We start from the raw sequence: 25,933 nt of genomic DNA on the forward strand, positions 1-25,933 counted from the left end.
ACTGTGAGGGGGGGCTGGGGCAGAGTGACCAACCCAGTGACCTCACACAGCCCTGCTGGGATGTCACACAACCCCTCCTGTGATGTCACAGCCTGCCCTGTGATGTCAGACCTCTGTCCTGTGATGTCACAGTCAGCTCTATGATGTCACAGGGACAGCCTGTGATGCTCAATGGCCTCACATACCTCACTCTGTGATGTCACAGCCCACTCTGTGACCTCATGTTACCAGATGATAAATTGCCCATCCCAGCTGAGCTAACACAATTCTTGTTCTCCAAAACCACTGGCTGCTGGACCCTGCGCAATTCCCGTTGTGTAAGAAGGAGAACTGCAAGTTCCCCAGACTCAGTGTCCTCCCAACTCAGCCAGGCTAACTGAACATTGGGGTCCACGACCACCAGGGACCACCAGAGAGACCCCCAGGACAGAAGAACTCATGGGTAAAGGGCAGGGGAAATATGTTAATTATTTTGGGGAAATGATTATCATATGTGTGTTTAGTCCAGGACAATCAATGAATAAGTTTGCAAAGTACAGAATATAAACAGAAATTTCCTGTACTCAGCATGCACGGCTTTGGGAGGAGGTGTCCCCTGTGTATGCAGCCAAATAAAGAATGCTGCTTTTTAGTGCTGTATTGGTGTTCAGGAGTTTTTTATTTTACTGAATTTTTGGTAACACTCCATCTGCCCAGGAAAGCTCTGTCTCCAGCTGTTCACAAACAGAGAAGGCTTGGTGGGAGATGTGGTGGTCAGAGGCTGTTTGGGGTACAGTGACCATGAAATTATTGAGTTTTTAAATATTCTATGAAAGAAGGAGGGGCATCAACAAAATTTGTACACTGGCCTTACAGAGAGCAGAATTCAGCCTATTCAGGATACAGATTTGGGGATAACTGACTTTTTTAAAGGAAACAAGAAAAGTTTTAAGGACTTAAAAACAAAGCATTCCAAGAAGGAGGGAGACAGTTCAAGAAAGAAATCATGAATGAGAAGGAGGAGCCTTTCCCAGTGTGCCAGAAGTGAGCTAGTGAGGAAAATGACTCTCTGTTGCGTTCCCTAGATACATTGTAAATGGTACATCCCGTGACCCCTGCTGTGCCCTGTATCTTGGTCCCTCTCTCCTCCTGGCCACACAGAGCTGGCTGGGATCCAATTTCTCCCCGCCCCCCCTTTCCAGACCCTAGAAAAGGTCAGGACCCGCTGACCTCGCTCTCTTATCCCGTTCTCTCTTTTTCCCCCCTCTCTTTTCCCGCATCTCTTTTTTCCCAGATCTCTTATCCCGCTCTTTCTTTTTTCCCCTTTTTTCTCTTCCCCCGTTTTCTTTCCCCCCCCACGCTTTTATCTTGTCCTTTCCCCTCCTTTCTCTCTCTTCCCCCGTTCTCTTTTCCCTTCCCTTTCCACTCACTACCCACGAGAAATAAACCTGTAACTTTATCAGGGGAAAGAGCCTCTTTTGATATCTTATCTACGTCTCTGTGGCTAAGGCCCAGAGGAATATCACCCTAACACCTGAGCTAGACCGGTGGAAGGTGAGAGACTCTGTATAGGCCGGGAAAAAGCCGTAACAGTTGGCGCCCCACGTGCGTGATTTCTTTAAAGCACCCACGTTTCGCTGTGATCCCTAATTTCAGGATTCGACCAGCATAGGAGCTGATCAACTAGCTAAAATTTCTTTAAGCTGCATTTTGTGCAGTTCGAAGACTTTTCAGCACGAACCGGCAGCCTGTCAGTCCCAGACAGGTCGGTTCACGATGTGGATCCACTACCGTGTACACAGACGTGTCTGCCTGCAAGAAAAAAGGTGAGTTAAGCGTCCCTTTGCGGCGGGGGGTTCCCGGAGCTCCGCGGGGGGGTCTCACCGGTGGCATTTTGCCGGCCCGGCGCTGTTCTCGGGAGCAGAGAAGGCGCGGGTGTGTTTGCAGCGTGCGCGGGGCTTGGAAGCCCTCGGCCACGTGGTGCGGCGCGGGGCTGGGGGGGGCTGGACGCGGCCACCCCAGGCGCGGCGCAGCAGGCAGGCAGCTTTGATCGGTTTCAAAGCTGCGGCACAGGGGGGTTTTTTTACGTTTTTACGGTTTTTACGGGTGTTTGTGGCGCGGGGGCGGTCCCTACAGCGGCGCAGGCGCCACACGTAGGGTTTGCTGACAAAAACACGGCGAAATTAACATCGGTTCCGCATCTAATAAAGCCTGAAAACCGTGGTGTACGTCTTAACAACTAACTCCTTTCCTGTGTTTTAACGGTAGTGGGGTAGATATAGTGCAAATTGCTAACACTATGGGGATACAGCAATCTGCTTTACAAAAGAGTATAACAAAACAACTCAAAGAAATACTAAGTTCAGGAAATGTTTTAATATCTAATAAAAAACTAGCCCGTTTTGCCAGCTGGCTGTCTGTTGAAATATCGGACCTTGAATTGCAAAATGTAAATTCGATTTCATTTTGGGATGAAATAGGGGATTTATTGACTTCAAAAGTAGAAAATGGAGATAAAACTGCCTCTGTATTCCTTCCGATATTCTTACAAATTCGGAAAGTTTTAATTCAGACAGAAAACAACAGACAGCAGCAGCAAAATGATTCAAGCTCACCTTCCCTTTCCAAAAATCCCTATAACCATAACCTGGAAAGCACCCCAGGGTCTCCCTTGAAAATGCAGCATGCTCAGCACGGCTGTAACTGTGCTGAAACCCCAAATCCTCCCCAGTATCCTGGTTCTGACGATTTTTCTAAAATTATCAGCTCTCCTTCCTTGTTCCCTTCCCCCGCGGGCCACGAACACGTGGCCGTATCTGGACAGATTGGGGTCCCAGATAGCATTGGACATGCGGTTCAGGGAGTGGGGGAGGGCCGATATGGTGGCAGCCACGTGTCTCCTCCTTCATCCCCCAACCCCCTTTACCCTCTGGTCCCAGCCCCTAAGCCTGTCCCCTCCCATAACTCCTCCCTGCCCTCGGCTCCACCGCCCCCTCCCCCCTCCAAGACCCTGTCCTGCCTGGTACCTGGCGACCCCGCCCACAGGTGTTGCAATCCTGAATTCCACCACCCCTCCCCCTCTCCGGTTTCACATTCCTTCCCTCCAACCTGCTGCAGGGTGGGGGAAGTCAATGTAGCCCCTGCTGGGTTCAGTACCGGAGGGGGTGGGGGTGGGGAAGGATCAGCCCACAGCCCCTGGGGGATGGATGGGGCTCCCGTGGTGGGGGGGGGGGGGGGGCAGCCTCCTGGGCCGGGTGGGGGGGGGATGCCCAAACCTGAAAGTCAGCACCAGGAGAAAGAGTATGTACCATCAGTTGCTCCTGTAGTCTATCTTGGTAAGAAAAACGGAAAAAGAAGTTATCAACCTTTGTCCTACCAAGATAAAAAAGAAATTTGTAAAGTACAAAGAGAATTTGGTAGGAATAGTGAAATCTTTAAAGGCATAATGAGAGCCACTTTTAATTCAAACGAACTGGTTCCATATGATATCAAAGAGCTTTTCCGGTGTCTGTTAACTCCTTCCGAATATGATCTATGGGAAAGCCTATGGAAAAGATCTTTAAAAGTGCTTTTACAAGAGCTTTTAAAAAGCTCAGATAATGCAAAAGATGCTGATAATAATGATATGACATATGAGCACCTATGTGGGGAGAAAGATTGGCATTGCCCTGAAAACCAAACTAGAGTACTATCTAAGTCTGTCCTAGATAAGATATGCAATGCTGCAGAAAAAGCCTTTAATCAATTACCAACAGTAGATACTAAAGGCAGTTATATTAACATTAAACAGTTTACCTCTGAGAGTTTCTTACAGTTTGTGGACCGCCTTCGTATGCAAGTAGAAAGACAAGTGTCTGATCCAGTATTACAAGCTGAATTAATTAAAGAAATGGCTCAGAGGAATGCTAATGAAACCTGCCGTAGGGTTATCCTTGGCCTTCCCCTGGAGCCAGCACCTAGCTTAGCACAAATGATTGAAGCCTGCGCCAGAAAAGCAGAACTGCTCAGTGGACACGAAAGAAATCCAGGACTGGCACACCCAAGGACCGTAGCAGCTGTAACACCGGAAGCCAAGAAGCAACCAGTGTCACCAGAGCAACTGCAGCACATCATCTGCTTCCAGTGCAAGCAGCCAGGACACTTCGCCAGGGACTGTCCACACAACCAGAAACAAAAGAAAACCAACAAACAAAAAAACTAACTGTACAGCGCGTACCCGCCATTAACACCATAGCGTGCTCGGCTATAAATACTGCGGGCTCCACACTCGCAAAAGACTCTCTCTTCATAAACAAAAAGGGGGAGGATGGGATAGGGGGTGTGGGGATGTATGTCAATGAAAATATCAAAGGTTCAGTTAACAAGGTTTGGAAGCCACTAGGCCGTTTTAGGCTTGTGACTACCAGAGGTTTTCATTTCAGGTCACCTGATTGGACAGTCATAACAGTGGACTTACCTAACAGTACACAGGACGTGACGTTAAACCACATGAAACTGGACAGTGAGTACTTTGTTGTCGGTGACACAGCACACACACCCCTAGAGATTGAGGTGGTTCCCATGACCATCAAGGGAAGCATAACTAGCCTCATTCTCCTGGCACGATGTCCTCTACCACCATATTACCTGGCTGAGGGACAAATCCTTGCCCAGGCCATTCCTGTTCCACAGGAGGTCCCAGTAGATGGAAAATCACCTGAAATCTACTGGGCAGAAGTGGTGGGTGAGGACAAGCCCTCTCTGGCATGCAACCTAACCCGTGGATCAGATCACCTCCATGTGGAGGGGGTATTGGACACGGGTGCTGATGTGACTATCATACCTGAAAGGATGTGGCCGTCACATTGGGAACTTCAGCCTGTGGCAGGCAGAATCCAGGGTGTAGGAGGAGTAAAATTGGCAAAAATATCAAAAAGCATAGTACAAATTGAGGGGCCGGATGGAAAATTGGCTAGCATCCGTCCATTTGTTACAGATTATAAATGCCCTCTATGGGGGAGAGACACCATGTCACAGTGGGGGGTAAAATTAATTATCCCTAAAACTCCTCGGGATTTTTAGAAGCGGCCACTGTGGGGCGCCCTACCCAAAAGTTGAAATGGCTAGATGATACCCCAAAGTGGGTAGCACAGTGGCCCATGAGTAAGGAGAAGCTCAGGGCGCTTGAGGAGCTTGTGGAGGAACAATTGGCTAAAGGCCACATAGAAGAGACCACAAGTGCATGGAATTTCCCGATTTTTGTGGTAAAGAAACCAGGGAAAGACAAGTGGAGGCTGCTCCACGACCTCCGGGAAATAAACAAAGTAATTGAAGACATGGGTTCTCTCCAACCTGGAATGCCTTCTCCAACGATGCTTCCCAGAGATTGGCAATTGGCTGTTCTAGACATCAAGGATTGTTTCTTCCATATACCCCTACACCCAGAGGATGCCCCATGGTTTGCCTTCTCGGTTCCTACCATCAATCGAGAGGCCCCAATGAAGCGCTACCACTGGAGAGTTCTGCCACAGGGAATGAAATGTAGTCCCTCCATCTGCCAGTGGTATGTGGCTTCATTGCTGTCCCAGTTGCGTGCCCAGAGAGGGGAGGCCATCATCCTTCATTACATGGATGATGTGCTAGTGTGTGCACCCAATAACTCTCTACTCCAGGACACACTTGACCTAGTGGTTAAAGTTTTAACCTCTGCTGGATTTGAATTGCAGGAGGACAAAGTCCAAAGGATGCCACCTTGGAAGTACCTGGGCCTGGAAATCACTGCACGGACCATTGTTCCGCAGAAATTGGAAATTAATTGTAATCCAAAAACCTTAGCAGATCTCCATTCCCTGTGTGGGTCATTGAATTGGGTTAGGCCCTGGCTAGGCCTCACTAATGAGGACCTAGAACCTCTCTTCAATTTATTGAAAGGGGACAGAGAGCTGCTTTCTCCCAGGGAACTGACCCCAGAGGCAAAGACTGCAATTGAAAAGGTACAAAAGACCTTAGGAGAGAGGCAAGCTCACCGTTACCAGCCCGAGCTGCCCTTCAAATTCATTATCCTAGGAAAACTGCCACACTTACACGGGTTAATATTCCAATGGATCAAGGAGCAGAAAGAGTCACTCTTAATCATAGAGTGGGTCTTTCTCTCCCACCAGAGATCCAAAACTATCACTAAGCCACAAGAGTTAATAGCACAACTGATTCGGAAAGCAAGGATCAGACTGCATGAACTGGCTGGCTGTGACTTCACATGTATTCACCTCCCGGTTAAATTGTCTGAGGAGGGAAAGAACTCTCCTGACAAATTGACTAAAGAGATGTTTGAGCATTTGCTCCAGAGCAATGCCAGTCTCCAATTAGCCCTGGACAGCTACAAAGGACAAATATCAGTCCATGCCCCGTCTCACAAGCTGTTTAATGAGGAATTCCACCTCATTCCTCGTGAGAAGAGGAGTAGGAGACCACTCAAAGCTCTCACAGTGTTCACAGATGCATCTGGGGCATCCCACAAGTCGGTGATGACTTGGAGAGATCCTCAGACTCAGCATTGGGAAGCTGATGTTGAGTTTGTGGAAGGGTCACCCCAGGTAGCTGAACTGGCAGCAGTCATGAGAGCCTTTGAAAAGTTCTCAGAGCCAATAAACTTGGTAACAGACTCAGCCTATGTAGCGGGGATAGTGTCCAGGGCAGAGCAGGCAGTGCTCAGAAACATCGAAAATGAGCAGCTTTTCAGGTTGCTTTCCAAACTAATTTATTTGATTTCTCATAGAGAACATCCGTTCTATGTGATGCATGTGAGATCACACACAGATTTGCCAGGCGAAATTGCAGAAGGGAACCGTCAGGCAGACTCCCTTGCAACCCCAGCAGAACAAGCCACCCCAGCAGAACCAGCACACCTTCCTGACATCTTCCAACAGGCAAAGCTGAGCCACCAGCAGTATCATCAGAATACACCAGGTCTAATGCGTCAGTTCCAGCTAACACGGAGTCAGGCTCGAGCCATTGTGGCCACCTGTCCCAACTGTCAGATGCACACCATGCCCTCAATAGGCATGGGGGTAAACCCCCGAGGTCTTGGCAGTTGTGAGGTATGGCAAACAGACATCACACACATTCCTAGTTTTGGTCGCCTCAAATATGTTCATGTTAGCATTGACACATATTCAGGCGCAGTCTATGCCTCTGCCCATGCAGGAGAAAGGGCTATGCATGCCAAACAACACCTAGTGCAAGCCTTTTCAGTGTTGGGGATCCCTAAGGAAATCAAAACTGATCAGGGCGCAGCGTATAAGTCCAAGGAGTTCCTGGAATTCGTCCAGCAGTGGGGAGTGGAACATAAAACTGGCACCTCCCGCTCCCCCACAGGCCAAGGTATAGTGGAGCGAGCCAATCAGACGCTCAAGCAGGTTTTGGCTAAACAGAGCAGTTCAACTGTGTGGATGTCTCCACAGCAGAAGCTCTGCAAAGCCATGTTTACTATCAATTTCCTAAATTGTTCATTTGAAAACATGAGTCCACCTGTGGTACGTCACTTTAACAGTAGCAAACAATTCAAGTTATCCCAACATGCTCCAGTTTTGATTAGGGACCCAGAAACCTGGGAAATCAAAGGTCCCTATGAACTTGTTACCTGGGGGCGTGGCTATGCGTGTGTATCCACTCCCTCAGGCCCTCGGTGGATTCCCCAAAAGTGGGTGAAACCATTTGTTCCCAAACATCCTGCTCCAACTGAGGAGAACGAGGAGCAAGTAGCAGTGGCTTCAAAAAGAAGACACCGACGGAAAAAAGGAAAAGAAATCCTCATAGAAGGTGGCATTCCGGCAAATAGAGACTTTTAATAGGTTTTATAATGTTTGTTTTTCCTTCTAGAGAAAACCTTCTCTTCTCTCAGTCCCGTGATGAACCCCATCCAAGCTGTCTTCCTGCTAACACTGAACAGTCTAGCAGCTGCATGGATTGTCCCTCAGCCACGTCAGAACATCTGGGTGACCCTGGCACAGACGCTCCAACAAGAAAATAGATTTTCTCTTGCTACTGCACGGACATGAGTGCCAGGAATTTGAAGGACTTTGCTGTATAGACCTGACCTCGAGAGCTCCTAACATCCATGCTGCCCTCCGAAACATGAACAACTTAATCGGACAAGTAAAGCAAGAACCTGAAGATTGGTTCAATGGACTGTTCAAAGGCTGGGGACTCACAGGGTGGTGGACATCTATAGTCAAAACAATTGTGTTAATTCTTGTTATTCTTTTCCTTGTAATAATGGCATTCGGGATCCTACGTCACTTGGTTTTCAAGGCTATTCAGAGTCTCATTCCCTCTACCTCAGTAGTCAATCACATAGAAATGAAAGACTTGAAACAATCTAACCCTCCCGCCAGCTACAAGTGGTGGGCAAAATCGTAATTTGAATGATACCAATATCCTTCTTTCAACTTTGTTAAACAAAAAACGGGGAGATGTTGTGTTTCCTAGATACATTGTAAATGGTACATCCCGTGACCCCTGCTGTGCCCTGTATCTTGGTCCCTCTCCCTTCCTGGCCACACAGAGCTGGCTGGGATCCAATTTCTCCCCGCCCCCCCTTTCCAGACCCTAGAAAAGGTCAGGACCCGCTGACCTCGCTCTCTTTCCCGCACTTTTTCCCCCTCTCTTGCCCCGTTCTCTTTTTTCCCCACTCTCTCTTGCCCCGTTCTCTTTTTTCCCCCACTCTCTCTTATCCCGTTCTCTCTTTTTTCCCCCCCTCTCTTTTCCCGCATCTCTTTTTCCCCCAGATCTCTTATCCTGCTCTCCCTTTTTCCCCCTTTTTCTCTTCCCCCGTTCTCTTTTCCCTTCCCTTTCCACTCACTACCCACGAGAAATAAACCTGTAACTTTATCAGGGGAAAGAGCCTCTTTTGATATCTTATCTACGTCTCTGTGGCTAAGGCCCAGAGGAATATCACCCTAACACCTGAGCTAGACCGGTGGAGGGTGAAAGACTCTGTATAGGCCGGGAGAAAGCCGTTACATGTGACAACCAACCACCTGGGACAGGACAGGCACCGTGTGTTCCGGGCACTCAGCCCAGAGCTGCTCTTGGAGGTGACACCACAGGGACACTGGATCACAGGTGAGGTCACACGGGGTCATTGGGATTGCAGGATCCTCAGAGTGAGAGGTGACCCTGATGACTTCTGTCCCCAGCAGTGGCCGCTGGGCTTGGTTGGTCCCTCCTCTTCCTGGTCTTGTGGGCTGGCACAGGTGGAACTACATGGGTCGGTGACAATGGGGAATATGGGGGCCCTGGGGAGCTGAGGGACCACCTAAGTGTGGGGTGGCACCCACAGCCCTTGACTTGGGCAGCGCTGAGCACTCAGGACCTTTGCTCAGGATCCTGAAGGATTTGGGGTGGTGTCAGAGGGTCTTGCAGGTATTTTGAGGGTTCTTTTTGTGATCCCAGGGGAATTTGGAGGTTGCTCTTCCCTGTCAGGCTTGAGCTTCTGGAGACTCAGGAGGTCCTGAACACTGGGGTGGTTCAGGGGTTCTGGGGGCTCCCCAGGGATGCCCAAGGTTCCTGGGGGAAATTGAGGGTTCAGTGGGGTTTGAGGATTCCTGAGAGGGGTCGGGGCCATGGGGACCCCACAGTTACCCCTCCCCTCTTTCCTTTGCAGCTGCAAGGAAGCAGCAGGAAAGGTGAGTGGGGGGCTCAAACCACACTCTCCCCTTTCACCCCAACCCCCAAGACCTCCCATCCACCCACACATCTCCTTGATTCCCTCAGGGCCCCCCCGGAGCCCCCGGCCCCCCCAGAGGCGGGGGAGGTGCTGTACACCCACGTCGTGATCACCAAGCAGACGGGGGGTGAGTCTGGGCTGGGACACAGGGACACGTCACCCATGGGTGTCCCCGTGCCCAGATGCCACAGTCAGTGTCTCTCGCAGTGTCCCCCTGTGCCACCACACTCCAGGATCCCGAGGTGACCTACACAGAGCTGGCAGCAACCCATGGGCGACCACGGGAATGCAGGGACATCTACGGGAATGTGCTGTGACACTCCGGGGCACGACTGGGAACTGGCGGAGACTGGGGACACTGGGGGATCCCACCCATGGGCAACCACCCGTGTGTGTCCCCCCCCCCACTGCTCCCATGGGTGCCCAACATTCACGGGTCAGTCGGCACAAGTGAGGGGTCACCAGGGCACCCAGAGCTCCCCATGGCTCCTGAACCCCCAAGGGCCTCCCCACCCCCCTTCCACTGCCCCCAGTGCCTCCCCATTCCACATCCAAGTGCTCCCAGTACCCTCAGAGATTTCCCCATTCCCTCCCCACAGTGCTCCCAGTACCCCCAAGGGCTCCCTGTTTCCCCTCCCAGTGCCTCTCCATTGCTCCCAGTCGATCCAGGTGGTTCCCATTCTCTCTCCCAGTACCCCTGTACTCCCAGTGCCTCTGCAATGCCCCTCTCGCACTCCCAGTACACCCACGGCTCCTCATCCCTCCTCCCAGTGCCCGGGGAACACAGGACTCGTTTCCCTCTTTTTGGCACCAAAATGCAGCTTTTTGGTTCAACTGGCAGAGATGGTGTTTCTTTGTTCAGCTCTGTGGCGCTTTAGGAATGGGATTCTCCAATTTTGGGCTGCCACTCTAAACCAGAGCTCTGGATTCCCTTCTGCCCTGTCTCAAACCCCTCCTGTGCCGTGTTCCCCACACCATGAGGTCACAAAGGCCCTGGGGGGGTTCCGCAGCCTCCCCCTTTCCCAGGGCAATGGGGAGCAGGCCATGGCACAGGGTGGGGTGTCAGGGGCAGGAAACGTTGGATGTCTCGAGACATTTTGGGACACCTGTGTGTGACAGGGCTGGGTCAGGCCTTGCTGTTGGTGACACAGGGCCCCGTGTGTCAGTCAGTCTGTCAGCCATGGCACTCTGGGGACAGAGTGACGCTCTGCCAAACCCAGCTACTGAGTGACCGAGGGACCAGGAGTCCCCCCTTGGCAGAGGGACCTTGGTGGCCCAAGGGCTTCAAAGGCAGAGCATGAGGTGGCCAAGTGTCTGAGCCGGTCTGCTCTTGGAGTGTCTGCCCCATTCATACTGGATCCCAGGAGCTGGAAACTGTCTTGGTTTAAAAGAGAAACGTCTGCCAAGGAAAGCAGGAAACTTCCTGGAATGGAAAGAGGAGGTGTCCCTCCAAATTGTTATAACTGTGAAAATTATGGGGCTTGCAGGCAAAAATGTAAGAAAAGGAATAACAGCTCATTGCTGGGAAATTTATAGAACAGAACAGAACAAACAACAACACGAGAACAGAAATTTCCAACCCGCTCAGTGCTGTTTGTTCATCTTTGGTGCAGTTCTGGCCATGGCCAGCAGGGGGCGGTGCAGGGAGCACTCCCGGCCAGCAGGGGGCGGTGCAGGAAGCACTCCCGGCCAGCAGGGGGCGGTGCAGGAAGCACTCCCGGCCAGCAGGGGGCGCTGCACGGAACAATCCCGGCCAGCAGGGGGCGCTGCACGGAACAATCCCGGCCAGCAGGGGGCGCCCCGGTGCCGCTCGAACCCCTCAGGGGCCATGGCGGCCTCGGGCGGGAGGGACCAGGGGAAATCGCTCCTTTTGCAAACTCACGCTTTGCACCAATCGCTCCCGGCACCAGCACCGGCAGCGCCCGGGCAGAAGAGACCAAGGCAGCAGCTTGGATCCCAGTGCCCAGGGGCAGCGCAGCAGTGTCCCGGGGCCAGGCACACACCCTGCGCAACACCCGCCACCGCTCTCCCTGATCCCCAACGCAAGGAAGGCACCACCCAACCCCAGGCAGCTCTCAGCTCCACAACAGCACCTCTCGGGCCTTTCCAGCACAACTCCTGAAAACCCTCAGCCTTTCACTGCCTTTTCCTCCTTCAGCCCTGGCACAGCAGCTTTGGGAATGCTGAATTCCCCTGGGATGTTGAGGAAAGCAGGTGTTCCTTGCTGACACTGCCAGGGCTCCTCAGGGGCTCCACAGCTCGTTTGGAGCTGCTGCTCTTCCTGGGCCACTGCTGGTCCCAACACAGCAGCCACAGTGGGAGGAGGAGGAGAAGGAGGTGGAGCAGACTCTTAACGAGCTGTTGGAATTTGGGCAGGGGGTCCTGAAGTTCAGCTGTGCTGCTAAAACATCCCTGTGCACAAACACTCGGCTCTGCTGCCTCTCCCAGGGATTTTGGACTACTGTGGCAGCATTGGACACATTTAGGGGATCACAGGGTCCCAGCTCTGCCAACAAGAATTTTTTTGGCTCCCGGGAAGGTTTTGTGGAGCTCCTCACCTTGGCCACTGCACAGGGATGGGCATTGGCCAGCCCTGCTCTGGCCAGCCCCAGCTGGCAGCCAGGACCTGAGGCTCCCCCCGCCCCCTTGGCTTTGATTCTCGCAGCTCTCGAGCTGCTGCAAAGGTGACAATTCTGGGGGGGAAAAGGCGTGGCTGTGGTTTGCTCAGCTCTGCAAGAAGCACAAAACCCAGGGTGAGCCCAAGCAGTGGCTCTGCGAGGGCCTTTGATGGTTTTCAGAGCAGGGCTGGCTGGAAACCCCCCCTGCAGGGGCAGCTGCAAGGGAACCAGTGCGGAAATGCAGCAATTGATCATTTGGTCCCTGTGCCCAAGGCACTGAGAGTGCCCCAGAACTGCTGCAAATCCCACAAGGATCTGCTCAGCGACCTGACCGGGACCCTCCTCCTTGAACAAAACCTGAAGCCCTCTGGAACCTGCCAGAAAGAATGTTTGTGTTCTGGATGTGGACAGCAGAAGAGAGGGAAAAGTGTGGAAATATCGAGCAGGGGCTCCACCCGTGGCTCTGGGGCACAGGGGTGTCACAGCAGGAGCAGGGAGTGCCCAGGCAGGGGAATTGAGGGCAGGCTGCAGTGGATTTACCAGGGAATCAGATCCTGAGGGACACACGGGCATTGCCACAGATTGCTGTGCCCTGCTCCAAGGATGGACAGAGTTCCTCCCTGCTTGGGAGCAGAATCCATGGGAAGTAAATCAAGTTTGAGAGTGGGAATGAGAAAAATGGGAAGAGTTCCTGACTATGGCCCAAGGAAAGCCTTCCTTAGGGCTGGGTTGGTGCCCAGCAGGCAGGGAACAATCCCATGGAGCTGTTGGACACTCAGGGACATTCCACTCTCTGTGTTATCCACAAGGAAATGCTGCTGTGGGATGGCATCAATGGGCTCCTAAAGGGAACCAACAAATCTCATTGCTTTGTGATTTGTTTGTGTTTGTATTGTGAGCGAATTGTTGGGAGAGCAATGATTCAAAGGTTTCTATAAACCAGATCATTTTATAGCTTGTCCAATTCATTTTTGCTGAGTTCATTTTTGATTGGGGAAAAAATGGTGAGGGAAAAGATTTTTGCCTTTATTCGATGGATTTATAATTTTGTCTCCAAGAACTGGGCATCCGGGAATTCAAGCAAATGTATCCTGGGATTTCCCATCATCAAGGCAAGGTTGTATCCCGTGTCCCTTTAAGTTTGGGTGCCCCAGAGGTTCCGGGGCCCCACGGGGGACAGCAGGAATGCTCAGGTCCCCCAGGACAGAGGCGCCCAGGATGTGCCACCTCTGGGACAGGAATCCCTAAGGACAGGGCACCCCAATTCCCCTGGGAACCCAAACATGGGAATCCCCATCCGTCATGTCTTCCCTTCCTTGGCACCCCCATCCCTGGGATCCATCCCATGATCACAAATCCCAGGAGGCCACGTTGTTCTGGGACCCTCATCCCTGAGTCTGAACCCACCCAACCCTTAGGACCCCCATTCCCATGGAACACCATCCCTGGCACCCCAATCCCCTGGACACCCAATCCTTGTTCCCCTGCACCACCTCAGCCTCCAAATTCTGGAAACATCCTGTCCCCACCATCACCCTCATGTGTCACTAGGTCCCCATCCTCTGCACACCCTGCCCCCACCAGAGGCCACCAACACGTGAGGACGAGACGTGACCTCGCTTCCTGTCCCTTCATGGGAAGAGCCGCCAGCCAGGGGACAGGTGGCCACAGCAGCGAGTGACAGCCAGTGCCCATGGCCGGGGACAGCGGGATGGCCGGGAAGGTGGCGCTGCTCCTGTGGGGTGAGTGCCCCGGGCACGGGCCTGACGCCCCGGGGATGGGCCCCGGTGAGGCAGAGAGCGGTGGGGAGGGGGCACAGGGGGGCTGCGGGGTCCCCTGAGGTCCCCAAGGCCAGCAGAGCCAGGGCATGGGCATGGACCCCAGTGTGACCAGAGTCGTGGGGTGGCCCTGGGGACAGGAACAGGGGGACAGGAAGAGGGGAACTGGGATGTGGGGATGGGAACAGGGGGATCGAGATGGGGGGACAAGGATGTGGCAACAGGAACCTTGGGGCTGGGGCAGCTGTAGGGACAGGGAGACAGGGATGCAGGGACAGGGACAAGGGCCACGTCCCATGCACATGGGCCATGGGCACAGGGGCCATGGGAATGGGATCACGGGCACAGGGCCATGGGGATGTGGCCGTGGGGACAGGTGTTCTAGGGCTGGGGGAGGTGACCTGTGCACATATGGGGTGTCCACAGTGTCCCCATGTCCTGCCTCAGGCCAGGGTGACCGAGGTGTCCCTGTGCTCAAACCCTCCGTGCTAGACCAGTGTTCCCGTGGGGACAGTTTGGGGACAGACACCACACCAGGTGCCCCAGGTGCTGCTGTCCCTGCAGGGCCACCCCCAGCCATCCCTGTCCCTTCTCCCTTCCAGCCCAGACCCTCGGCCTCGCTGGTGAGTCCTCGGGGGATGCCATGTCCCTGCCCCGCTGTCCCCAGCCCCGTGGTGGCCCTGCCAGGCTGGTGTCCCCTGTCACCCGCAGGTGCCCAGAGCCCCCAGCTCCTGGTGGAGCCCCCCTGGACGTCGGCGGTGCTGTGGGACCGGGTGACACTGACCTGCCAGGGCTCGGGGACCGCCGGAGACACCACCTGGTACAAGGACGGGCAGAGATGGGGACAGGAGAGACGCGACAGCTTCCGTGTGACCGTGAGCGGCACCTACCAGTGTGAGAGACCCGGGACCAGGTTCAGCCCCCGAGTGACAGTCTCAAATGGTGAGGGGGGTTTGGGTGTCCCCACCCTGGCACCCGCGGGGACCCCGAGGGCTCAGGGTGGGCTCAGCTCCATGGGTCACCCCTGGTGTGACCAGAGTCTGTCCCCTGCTCTGGGGACATCCCAGAGCATCCCAGTGCAGGGGGATCCCCGTGCTGGAATTGGGGACCCCTGCTGTGACCCAATGGGAGGGTCCGGGTGACACCGGGTGTGACAGGTCCCCCCCTGTCCCACAGACTGGCTGGTGCTGCAGGTGCCGGCGCGGGTGCTGCTGGAGGGGGACAAGGTGACACTGCGCTGCCGAGGTTGGCAGGACAATTCGGTCACCTCGGTGTCCTTCTACCGCAACGGGAACAAACTGGGGACGCTCCGCGATGGCACCGAGCTGTCCCTGTCCCCTCTGCAGCTGAACCACAGCGGCCGCTACCACTGCAGGGGCTGGATGGAGAGCTGGGGTAGGTGGAAGAATTCGGCGCAGGTGACAGTGACAGTGCAGGGTGAGCACCCCACAGCCCCACCCCGACACCCCCACAGCCCCTCCCCACAGACTCGGGCTCACAAATCCCCCTCCCATCTCCACAGAGCTCAAGCCTGTCTTGGTGCTGGAGGGTCCCCCCGAGCTCCCCGAGGGGTCCCCCCTCAATCTCAGCTGCCTCAGCACCCCCAGCCACCTGCGGCCTCCAGCCCCCCTCCTGTACCGCTTCTACCGGCACGGGCAGTTGGTGGGGGGCCCGCAGGGGTCACCGCAGCTCCTGGTGCCCGCCGTGGGGGTCTCCCACTCGGGGAATTACAGCTGCGAGGTGCGCTCCAAAGAGGGGGCAGTGTGGAAGAGCAGCGCCCGGCTCGGCGTCACGGTGCGCAGTGAGTGCGGGGATGGGCACGGGGAGCCCCCACAGCCCCCACGGGACCCCCACCTGGCTACATCCCTGACCCCCTGAAATCTCTCCTGTGCACCCCGCCTCTGCCCTGTGTCCCCTCATCGCTCTCTGTGTCCCCTCACCCCCCATGGGGTGACCCCATCCACATTTCCCCATCAAACCCATCCCTCCCGTCCCCCCCTCCCCCCACACCGGGTGCCAGCCCCTCCCCCCGGCCTCAGCCCTGTCTGTGTCCCCGCAGTGCCCGTGGCCAATGCCACCATCACCCCCGGACCCCCGGCACTCCAGGTGCGCCCAGGTGACCCCGTGACCCTGCGCTGCTCGGTGCAGGTGGGCTCAGCCCCTGTCACCTTCACCTGGCTGCACGATGGGCACGAGGTGGCCCGGGGTCCCCTCCTGGAGCTTGGGGCCGTCGATGTGGGACATTCGGGCACCTACCAGTGCGTGGCCACCAACCAGCTGGGACAGGACGGGCACCGCGTGTTCCGGGCACTCAGCCCAGAGCTGGCCCTGGAGGTGACACCACAGGGACACTGGATCACAGGTGGGGTCACACGGGCTCACTGGGCTGTTCAGGACCCCCGGGGCTCAGGGTGACCCCGCTGTGTCCCCCTCTGTCCCCGGCAGTGGCTGTGAATGTCGGCAGGACCCTCCTGTACCTGCTCCTGCTCCTGGCTGTCATCGGGGGCTGTCGCTGGTGGCACCGCCGGGGTGGGTGACAATGGGGGGACATGGGGGTCCCAGGGATTGGGGTGAAGCCCCCAGCGTGTGGGGGCCATAGGGTGTCACCAACAGCTCCTGACTTGGGTGAAGCTGAGCCCCCAGAGACCTCAGCTGGGGCTCCTGGGGGATTTGGGGAGGTCCTGGAGGGTCGTGCAGGGATATTGGGGGTTCTGTCAGGGGTTTTGGGGGAGTCTGGGGGCTCACCGGGCAGTCAGGGGTCTCCTGGGTGTTCAAGGGCCCTGAGGCCCACACAGTCACCCCTCCCCCCTTTCCTTTGCAGCCCTCAGGAAGGAGCAGGAAAGGTGAGTGGGGGGCTCCAGGTCTGACCCCCCATTTTACCCTCAGCTCAGGAAGCCCCGCACCCCCACAGACCCCCCCTTATCCCCGCAGGCCTCCCCAGGAGCCCTCGGCCCCAACGGAGGAGGGCGCTGGACCCGCACATCGTGGGCACCGAGAGGGCAGGGGGTGAGTACATGGGGGCACAGGGACACGTCACCCACGGGTGTCACCCCCACCCAGGTCCCCAATCCCGGAGCCTCACTCAGGACACTCCACAGCCCCAGGGGACCACGAGGAGCTGCCGGGACCCCACGGGCGACAGCGGCACCGCAGGGACAGCTACGAGAACGAGCAGTGACACTGAGGACACTGGGGACACTGGGGACACTGGGGAGACTGGGGGCACTGGGGACAATGGGGACAATGGGGGCACTGGGGACACTGGGGACACTGGGGACACTGGGAGCACTGGGAGCACTGGGGACAATGGGGACACTGGAGTTCCCTAACCGAGGGCACACCTCTTGTGTCCCACACCCCCTCGGCTCCTGTGGTTGCCCACCGTGCCCAGGAGGTAGCCACGACTGGGGGGTCCCATGTGGGGCTGCCCAGAGCTCCCCGTTCCAATGCTCCCAGTGCTCCCAGTACCCCCAGGGCTCCCCATTCCCTCCCCCAGTGCCAGGGGGCACAGGACCCTTGTCCCTCTTATTGGACACAAACGCAGCTTTTGGATTAAAGCAGCAGAAATGGTTTTGGTTTGTTCAGCTGTGCCTGCTCAGCTCATGAAGGAGGAGGGTCCCGGTCAGGTCATTGAGCAGATCCTTGTGGGATTTGCAGCAGTTCTGGGGCACTCTCAGTGCCTTGGGCACAGGGACCAAATGATCAATTGCTGCATTTCCGCACTGGTTCCCTTGCAGCTGCCCCTGCAGGGGGGGTTTCCAGCCAGCCCTGCTCTGAAAACCATCAAAGGCCCTCGCAGAGCCACTGCTTGGGCTCACCCTGGGTTTTGTGCTTCTTGCAGAGCTGAGCAAACCACAGCCACGCCTTTTCCCCCCAGAATTGTCACCTTTGCAGCAGCTCGAGAGCTGCGAGAATCAAAGCCAAGGGGGCGGGGGGAGCCTCAGGTCCTGGCTGCCAGCTGGGGCTGGCCAGAGCAGGGCTGGCCAATGCCCATCCCTGTGCAGTGGCCAAGGTGAGGAGCTCCACAAAACCTTCCCGGGAGCCAAAAAAATTCTTGTTGGCAGAGCTGGGACCCTGTGATCCCCTAAATGTGTCCAATGCTGCCACAGTAGTCCAAAATCCCTGGGAGAGGCAGCAGAGCCGAGTGTTTGTGCACAGGGATGTTTTAGCAGCACAGCTGAACTTCAGGACCCCCTGCCCAAATTCCAACAGCTCGTTAAGAGTCTGCTCCACCTCCTTCTCCTCCTCCTCCCACTGTGGCTGCTGTGTTGGGACCAGCAGTGGCCCAGGAAGAGCAGCAGCTCCAAACGAGCTGTGGAGCCCCTGAGGAGCCCTGGCAGTGTCAGCAAGGAACACCTGCTTTCCTCAACATCCCAGGGGAATTCAGCATTCCCAAAGCTGCTGTGCCAGGGCTGAAGGAGGAAAAGGCAGTGAAAGGCTGAGGGTTTTCAGGAGTTGTGCTGGAAAGGCCCGAGAGGTGCTGTTGTGGAGCTGAGAGCTGCCTGGGGTTGGGTGGTGCCTTCCTTGCGTTGGGGATCAGGGTGAGCGGTGGCGGGTGTTGCGCAGGGTGTGTGCCTGGCCCCGGGACACTGCTGCGCTGCCCCTGGGCACTGGGATCCAAGCTGCTGCCTTGGTCTCTTCTGCCCGGGCGCTGCCGGTGCTGGTGCCGGGAGCGATTGGTGCAAAGCGTGAGTTTGCAAAAGGAGCGATTTCCCCTGGTCCCTCCCGCCCGAGGCCGCCATGGCCCCTGAGGGGTTCGAGCGGCACCGGGGCGCCCCCTGCTGGCCGGGATTGTTCCGTGCAGCGCCCCCTGCTGGCCGGGAGTGCTTCCTGCACCGCCCCCTGCTGGCCGGGAGTGCTTCCTGCACCGCCCCCTGCTGGCCGGGAGTGCTCCCTGCACCGCCCCCTGCTGGCCGGGATTGCTTCCTGCACCGCCCCCTGCTGGCCGGGAGTGCTCCCTGCACCGCCCCCTGCTGGCCGTGGCCAGAACTGCACCAAAGATGAACAAACAGCACTGAGCGGGTTGGAAATTTCTGTTCTCGTGTTGTTGTTTGTTCTGTTCTGTTCTATAAATTTCCCAGCAATGAGCTGTTATTCCTTTTCTTACATTTTTGCCTGCAAGCCCCATAATTTTCACAGTTATAACAATTTGGAGGGACGGCTCCTCCTTCCATTCCAGGAAGGTTCCTGCTTTCCTTGGCAGACGTTTCTCTTTTAAACCAAGACAGTTTCCAGCTCCTGGGATCCAGTATGAATGGGGCAGACACTCCAAGAGCAGACCGGCTCAGACACTTGGCCACCTCATGCTCTGCCTTTGAAGCCCTTGGGCCACCAAGGTCCCTCTGCCAAGGGGGGACTCCTGGTCCCTCGGTCACTCAGTAGCTGGGTTTGGCAGAGCGTCACTCTGTCCCCAGAGTGCCATGGCTGACAGACTGACTGACACACGGGGCCCTGTGTCACCAACAGCAAGGCCTGACCCAGCCCTGTCACACACAGGTGTCCCAAAATGTCTCGAGACATCCAACGTTTCCTGCCCCTGACACCCCACCCTGTGCCATGGCCTGCTCCCCATTGCCCTGGGAAAGGGGGAGGCTGCGGAACCCCCCCAGGGCCTTTGTGACCTCATGGTGTGGGGAACAGGGCACAGGAGGGGATTGAGACAGGGCAGAAGAGAATCCAGAGCACTGGTTTAGAGTGGCAGCCCAAAATTGGAGAATCCCATTCCTAAAGCGCCACAGAGCTGAACAAAGAAACACCATCTCTGCCAGTTGAACCAAAAAGCTGCATTTTGATGCCAAAAAGAGGGAAACGAGTCCTGTGTTCCCCGGGCACTGGGAGGAGGGATGAGGAGCCGTGGGTGTACTGGGAGTGCGAGAGGGGCATTGCAGAGGCACTGGGAGTACAGGGGTACTGGGAGAGAGAATGGGAACCACGTGCATCGACTGGGAGCAATGAAGAGGCACTGGGAGGGGAAACAGGGAGCGCTTGGGGGTACTGGGAGCACTGTGGGGAGGGAATGGGGAAATCTCTGAGGGTACTGGGAGCACTTGGATGTGGAATGGGGAGGCACTGGGGGCAGTGGAAGGGGGGTGGGGAGGCCCTTGGGGGTTCAGGAGCCATGGGGAGCTTTGGGTGCCCTGGTGACCCCTCACTTGTGCCGACCGACCCGTGAATGTGGGGAACCCATGGGAGCAGTGGGGGGGGGACACACACAGGTGGTTGCCCATGGGTGGGGTCCCCCAGTGCCCGCAGTTCACCCAGTATCCCCATTCCCACCAGTTCCCCCACTTCCTAGCCGTGCCCCGAGTGTCACAGCACATTCCCGTAGATGTCCCCGCATTCCCGTGGTCGCCCATGGGTTGCTGCCAGCTCTGTGTAGGTCACCTTGGGATCCTGGAGTGTGGTGGCACAGGGGGACACTGCGAGAGACACTGGCTGTGGCATCTGGGCACGGGGACACCCATGGGTGACGTGTCCCTGTGTCCCAGCCCGGACTCACCCCCCGTCTGCTTGGTGATCACGACGTGGGTGTACAGCACCTCCCCCTCCTCTGGGGGGGCCGGGGGCTCCGGGGGGGCCCTGAGGGAATCATGGGGATGTGTGGGTGGATGGGAGGTCTTGGGGGTTGGGGTGAAAGGGGAGAGTGTGGTTTGAGCCCCCCACTCACCTTTCCTGCTGCTTCCTGGCAGCTGCAAAGGAAAGAGGGGAGGGGTAACTGTGGGGTCCCCATGGCCCCGACCCCTCTCAGGAATCCTCAAACCCCACTGCACCCTCAATTTCCCCCAGGACCTCTGAGCATTTCTGGTGCCCCCCAGAAACCCTGAACCACCCCAGTGCTCTCAACCCCCTGAGCACTCAGAAGCTGAAACCTGACAGGGAGGGGGACCCTCCAAATTCCCCTGGGATCACTGAAAGACCCCCCAAAATCCCTGCAAGTCCCTTCAACACCACCCCAAATTCTTCAGGACCCTGAGCAAAGGTCCTGAGCTCTCAGCACTGCCCAAGTCAGGAGCTCTGTGTGCCGCCCCATCACCCCCACATTTACGTGTTCCCCCAGCTCCCCAGGGTCCCCATTGTCCCCATTGTCACCCACCCCTGTTGTGGCACCGGTGCCAGCCCACAGCTCCAGCCAGGAGCAGGATCAGGAAGAGGAGGGACCCGCCAAGGCCAGCGGCCACTGCTGGGGACAGAAGGGACACATCAGGGTCACCTGTCACTGCGGGGCTCCTGCAATCCCAGTGACCCCGTGTGACCCCACCTGTGATCCAGTGTCCCTGTGGTGTCACCTCCAGGGCCAGCTCTGGGCTGAGTGCCCGGAACACGCGGTGCCCGTCCTGTCCCAGCTGGTTGGTGGCCACGCACTGGTAGGTGCCCGAATGTCCCACATCGACAGCCCCAAGCTCCAGGAGGGGACCCCGGGCCACCTCGTGCCCGTGATGCAGCCAGGTGAAGGTGACAGGGGCTGAGCCCACCTGCACCGAGCAGCGCAGGGTCACGGGGTCACCTGGGCGCACCTGGAGTGCCGGGGGTCCGGGGGTGATGGTGGCATTGGCCACGGGCACTGCAGGGACACAGACAGGGCTGAGGCCGGGGGGAGGGGCTGGCACCCGGTGTGGGGGGATGAGGGAGTCTGCATGGTGGCACCTGGGGACAGAGGGTCTCCTTCTCCCAGGACAGTGACCCCGTGGTGCTGGGGGTCATCATGTGGTGTGGGATGAGGGCATGTGATGGGTGAGGGGTGGGGGATGCGGATGGGATGAGGGTGAGGTGAGGGTGGGATGAGGGATGCTGTGTCCAAGGGCAGGGATGGCCGTCACCTGGTGGGGGGCACGGAATGGCATGGGTGGGATGTGATGGGTGCCATGAGCCCATCAACGGGGACATCACCCCAATGCCAAGGGTCCCAGTGCCCTGGGAGGGTCACGCTCAGCAGGGTGAATGTGACCTGGTGTGCAGTGGGGGATGTGACAGCTGGGCTTAGGGATGCAGGGCTTGGATGTGCTGGGTGGGGATTCCTGGAGCCAGACGGTCCCAGTTGCCCTGGTCTGTGACACCCAGTGGTGGGGGCTGTGAGCTGGGCTGGGCTGGGGCTGGTGTGGGGTGATGAGGTGGAATGGGAATGTGTGGAATAGGGGATGCCGTGGGTGGGGTCACCCTCAGCCCGAAGGTCCCGCTCACCCAGGACAGTTCAATGCGGGGCTCTCGGCCACGCTGTCACCATCGCTGACCGGGCACTGGCAGGGGGTTTCCCAGGGAGGGCTGAGGGGTCCCGTGGGGGCTGTGGGGGCTCCCCGTGCCCATCCCCGCACTCACTGCGCACCGTGACGCCGAGCCGGGCGCTGCTCTTCCACACGGCCCCCGCCTCGGAGCGCACCTCGCAGCTGTAATTCCCCGAGTGGGAGACCCCCACGGCGGGCACCAGGAGCTGCGGTGACCCCTGCGGGCCCCCCACCAACTGCCCGTGCCGGTAGAAGCGGTACAGGAGAGGGGCTGGAGGCCGCAGGTGGCTGGGGGTGCTGAGGCAGCTGAGACTGAGGGGGGACCCCTCGGGGAGCTCCGGGGGACCCTCCAGCACCAAGACAGGCTTGAACTCTGTGGAGATCGGAGGGGCATTTATGAGCCCGAGTCTGTGGGGAGGGGCTGTGGGGGTGTCGGGGTGGGGCTGTGGGGTGCTCACCCTGCACTGTCACTGTCACCTGCGCCGAATTCTTCCACCTACCCCAGCTCCCCATCCAGCCCCTGCAGTGGTAGCGGCCGCTGTGGTTCAGCTGCAGAGGGGACAGGGACAGCTCGGTGCCATCGCGGAGCGTCCCCAGTTTGTTCCCGTTGCGGTAGAAGGACACCGAGGTGACCGAATTGTCCTGCCAGCCCCGGCAGCGCAGTGTCACCTTGTCCCCCTCCAGCAGCACCCGCGCCGGCACCTGCAGCACCAGCCAGTCTGTGGGACAGGGGGGGACCTGTCACACCCGGTGTCACCCGGACCCTCCCATTGGGTCACAGCAGGGGTCCCCAATTCCAGCACGGGGATCCCCCTGCACTGGGATGCTCTGGGATGTCCCCAGAGCAGGGGACAGACTCTGGTCACACCAGGGGTGACCCATGGAGCTGAGCCCACCCTGAGCCCTCGGGGTCCCCGCGGGTTCCAGGCTGGGGACACCCAAACCCCCCTCACCATCTGAGACTGTCACTCGGGGGCTGAACCTGGTCCCGGGTCTCTCACACTGGTAGGTGCCGCTCACGGTCACACGGAAGCTGTCGCGTCTCTCCTGTCCCCATCTCTGCCCGTCCTTGTACCAGGTGGTGTCTCCGGCGGTCCCCGAGCCCTGGCAGGTCAGTGTCACCCGGTCCCACAGCACCGCCGACGTCCAGGGGGGCTCCACCAGGAGCTGGGGGCTCTGGGCACCTGCGGGTGACAGGGGACACCAGCCTGGCAGGGCCACCACGGGGCTGGGGACAGCGGGGCAGGGACATGGCATCCCCCGAGGACTCACCAGCGAGGCCGAGGGTCTGGGCTGGAAGGGAGAAGGGACAGGGATGGCTGGGGGTGGCCCTGCAGGGACAGCAGCACCTGGGGCACCTGGTGTGGTGTCTGTCCCCAAACTGTCCCCACGGGAACACTGGTCTAGCACGGAGGGTTTGAGCACAGGGACACCTCGGTCACCCTGGCCTGAGGCAGGACATGGGGACACTGTGGACACCCCATATGTGCACAGGTCACCTCCCCCAGCCCTAGAACACCTGTCCCCACGGCCACATCCCCATGGCCCTGTGCCCGTGATCCCATTCCCATGGCCCCTGTGCCCATGGCCCATGTGCATGGGACGTGGCCCTTGTCCCTGTCCCTGCATCCCTGTCTCCCTGTCCCTACAGCTGCCCCAGCCCCAAGGTTCCTGTTGCCACATCCTTGTCCCCCCATCTCGATCCCCCTGTTCCCATCCCCACATCCCAGTTCCCCTGTTCCTGTCCCCAGGGCCACCCCACGACTCTGGTCACACTGGGGTCCATGCCCATGCCCTGGCTCTGCTGGCCTTGGGGACCTCAGGGGACCCCGCAGCCCCCCTGTGCCCCCTCCCCACCGCTCTCTGCCTCACCGGGGCCCATCCCCGGGGCGTCAGGCCCGTGCCCGGGGCACTCACCCCACAGGAGCAGCGCCACCTTCCCGGCCATCCCGCTGTCCCCGGCCATGGGCACTGGCTGTCACTCGCTGCTGTGGCCACCTGTCCCCTGGCTGGTGGCTCTTCCCATGAAGGGACAGGAAGCGAGGTCACGTCTCGTCCTCACGTGTTGGTGGCCTCTGGTGGGGGCAGGGTGTGCAGAGGATGGGGACCTAGTGACACATGAGGGTGATGGTGGGGACAGGATGTTTCCAGAATTTGGAGGCTGAGGTGGTGCAGGGGAACAAGGATTGGGTGTCCAGGGGATTGGGGTGCCAGGGATGGTGTTCCATGGGAATGGGGGTCCTAAGGGTTGGGTGGGTTCAGACTCAGGGATGAGGGTCCCAGAACAACGTGGCCTCCTGGGATTTGTGATCATGGGATGGATCCCAGGGATGGGGGTGCCAAGGAAGGGAAGACATGACGGATGGGGATTCCCATGTTTGGGTTCCCAGGGGAATTGGGGTGCCCTGTCCTTAGGGATTCCTGTCCCAGAGGTGGCACATCCTGGGCGCCTCTGTCCTGGGGGACCTGAGCATTCCTGCTGTCCCCCGTGGGGCCCCGGAACCTCTGGGGCACCCAAACTTAAAGGGACACGGGATACAACCTTGCCTTGATGATGGGAAATCCCAGGATACATTTGCTTGAATTCCCGGATGCCCAGTTCTTGGAGACAAAATTATAAATCCATCGAATAAAGGCAAAAATCTTTTCCCTCACCATTTTTTCCCCAATCAAAAATGAACTCAGCAAAAATGAATTGGACAAGCTATAAAATGATCTGGTTTATAGAAACCTTTGAATCATTGATCTCCCCAGAAGTCGCTCACAATACAAACACAAACAAATCACAAAGCAATGAGATTTGTTGGTTCCCTTTAGGAGCCCATTGGTGCCATCCCACAGCAGCATTTCCTTGTGGATAACACAGAGGGTGGAATGTCCCTGAGTGTCCAACAGCTCCATGGGATTGTTCCCTGCCTGCTGGGCACCAACCCAGCCCTAAGGAAGGCTTTCCTTGGGCCATAGTCAGGAACTCTTCCCATTTTTCTCATTCCCACTCTCAAACTTGATTTACTTCCCATGGATTCTGCTCCCAAGCAGGGAGGAACTCTGTCCATCCTTTGAGCAGGGCACAGCAATCTGTGGCAATGCCCGTGTGTCCCTCAGGGTCTGATTCCCTGGTAAATCCACTGCAGCCTGCCCTCAATTCCCCTGCCTGGGCACTCCCTGCTCCTGCTGTGACACCCCTGTGCCCCAGAGCCACGGGTGGAGCCCCTGCTCGATATTTCCACACTTTTCCCTCTCTTCTGCTGTCCACATCCAGAACACAAACATTCTTTCTGGCAGGTTCCAGAGGGCTTCAGGTTTTGTTCAAGGAGGAGGGTCCCGGTCAGGTCGTTGAGCAGATCCTTGTGGGATTTGCAGCAGTTCTGGGGCTCTCTCAGTGCCTTGGGCACAGGGACCAAATGATCAATTGCTGCATTTCCGCACTGGTTCCCTTGCAGCTGCCCCTGCAGGGAGGGTTTCCAGCCAGCCCTGCTCTGAAAACCATCAAAGGCCCTCGCAGAGCCACTGCTTGGGCTCACCCTGGGTTTTGTGCTTCTTGCAGAGCTGAGCAAACCACAGCCACGCCTTTTTCCCCCCCAGAATTGTCACCTTTGCAGCAGCTCGAGAGCTGCGAGAATCAAAGCCAAG

The 25,933-nt window shown here is 57.4% G+C and overlaps 1 protein-coding gene and 3 long non-coding RNA genes across 4 annotated transcripts; 2 read left to right on the top strand and 2 right to left on the bottom strand.

Annotated features, from left to right (window-relative positions):
• The first annotated feature begins 13,937 nt into the window (after window positions 1–13,937).
• LOC148218579 (uncharacterized) lies at window positions 13,938–14,935 on the top strand. Its single transcript, XR_015800321.1, has 3 exons — window positions 13,938–14,045; window positions 14,684–14,704; window positions 14,793–14,935. It is a non-coding gene; the product is annotated as an uncharacterized LOC148218579 (long non-coding RNA).
• A 1,213-nt stretch (window positions 14,936–16,148) lies between these two features.
• LOC148218580 (uncharacterized) lies at window positions 16,149–17,289 on the top strand. The gene is made up of 4 exons (XR_015800329.1): window positions 16,149–16,443; window positions 16,527–16,610; window positions 16,903–16,924; window positions 17,142–17,289. It is a non-coding gene; the product is annotated as an uncharacterized LOC148218580 (long non-coding RNA).
• A 3,101-nt stretch (window positions 17,290–20,390) lies between these two features.
• LOC148218581 (advanced glycation end product-specific receptor-like) lies at window positions 20,391–22,813 on the bottom strand. Its single transcript, XM_088157830.1, has 6 exons — window positions 22,759–22,813; window positions 21,340–21,642; window positions 21,175–21,261; window positions 20,749–20,770; window positions 20,581–20,660; window positions 20,391–20,500 (listed from the first exon to the last, which is right to left on the bottom strand). Exons 1-6 carry the CDS (start codon window positions 22,811–22,813, stop codon window positions 20,391–20,393), a joined length of 657 nt encoding a protein of 218 aa, XP_088013956.1.
• Window positions 22,814–23,341: 528 nt separating this feature from the next.
• On the bottom strand, window positions 23,342–24,315 carry LOC148218582 (uncharacterized). Its single transcript, XR_015800322.1, has 3 exons — window positions 24,218–24,315; window positions 23,573–23,593; window positions 23,342–23,484 (listed from the first exon to the last, which is right to left on the bottom strand). It is a non-coding gene; the product is annotated as an uncharacterized LOC148218582 (long non-coding RNA).
• Window positions 24,316–25,933: the final 1,618 nt, after the last annotated feature.

The sequence above is a fragment of the Sturnus vulgaris genome, unplaced genomic scaffold, assembly GCF_052056855.1.
Source record: "Sturnus vulgaris isolate bStuVul1 unplaced genomic scaffold, bStuVul1.hap1 Scaffold_180, whole genome shotgun sequence".
NCBI classification, from domain to species: Eukaryota; Metazoa; Chordata; class Aves; order Passeriformes; family Sturnidae; genus Sturnus; species Sturnus vulgaris.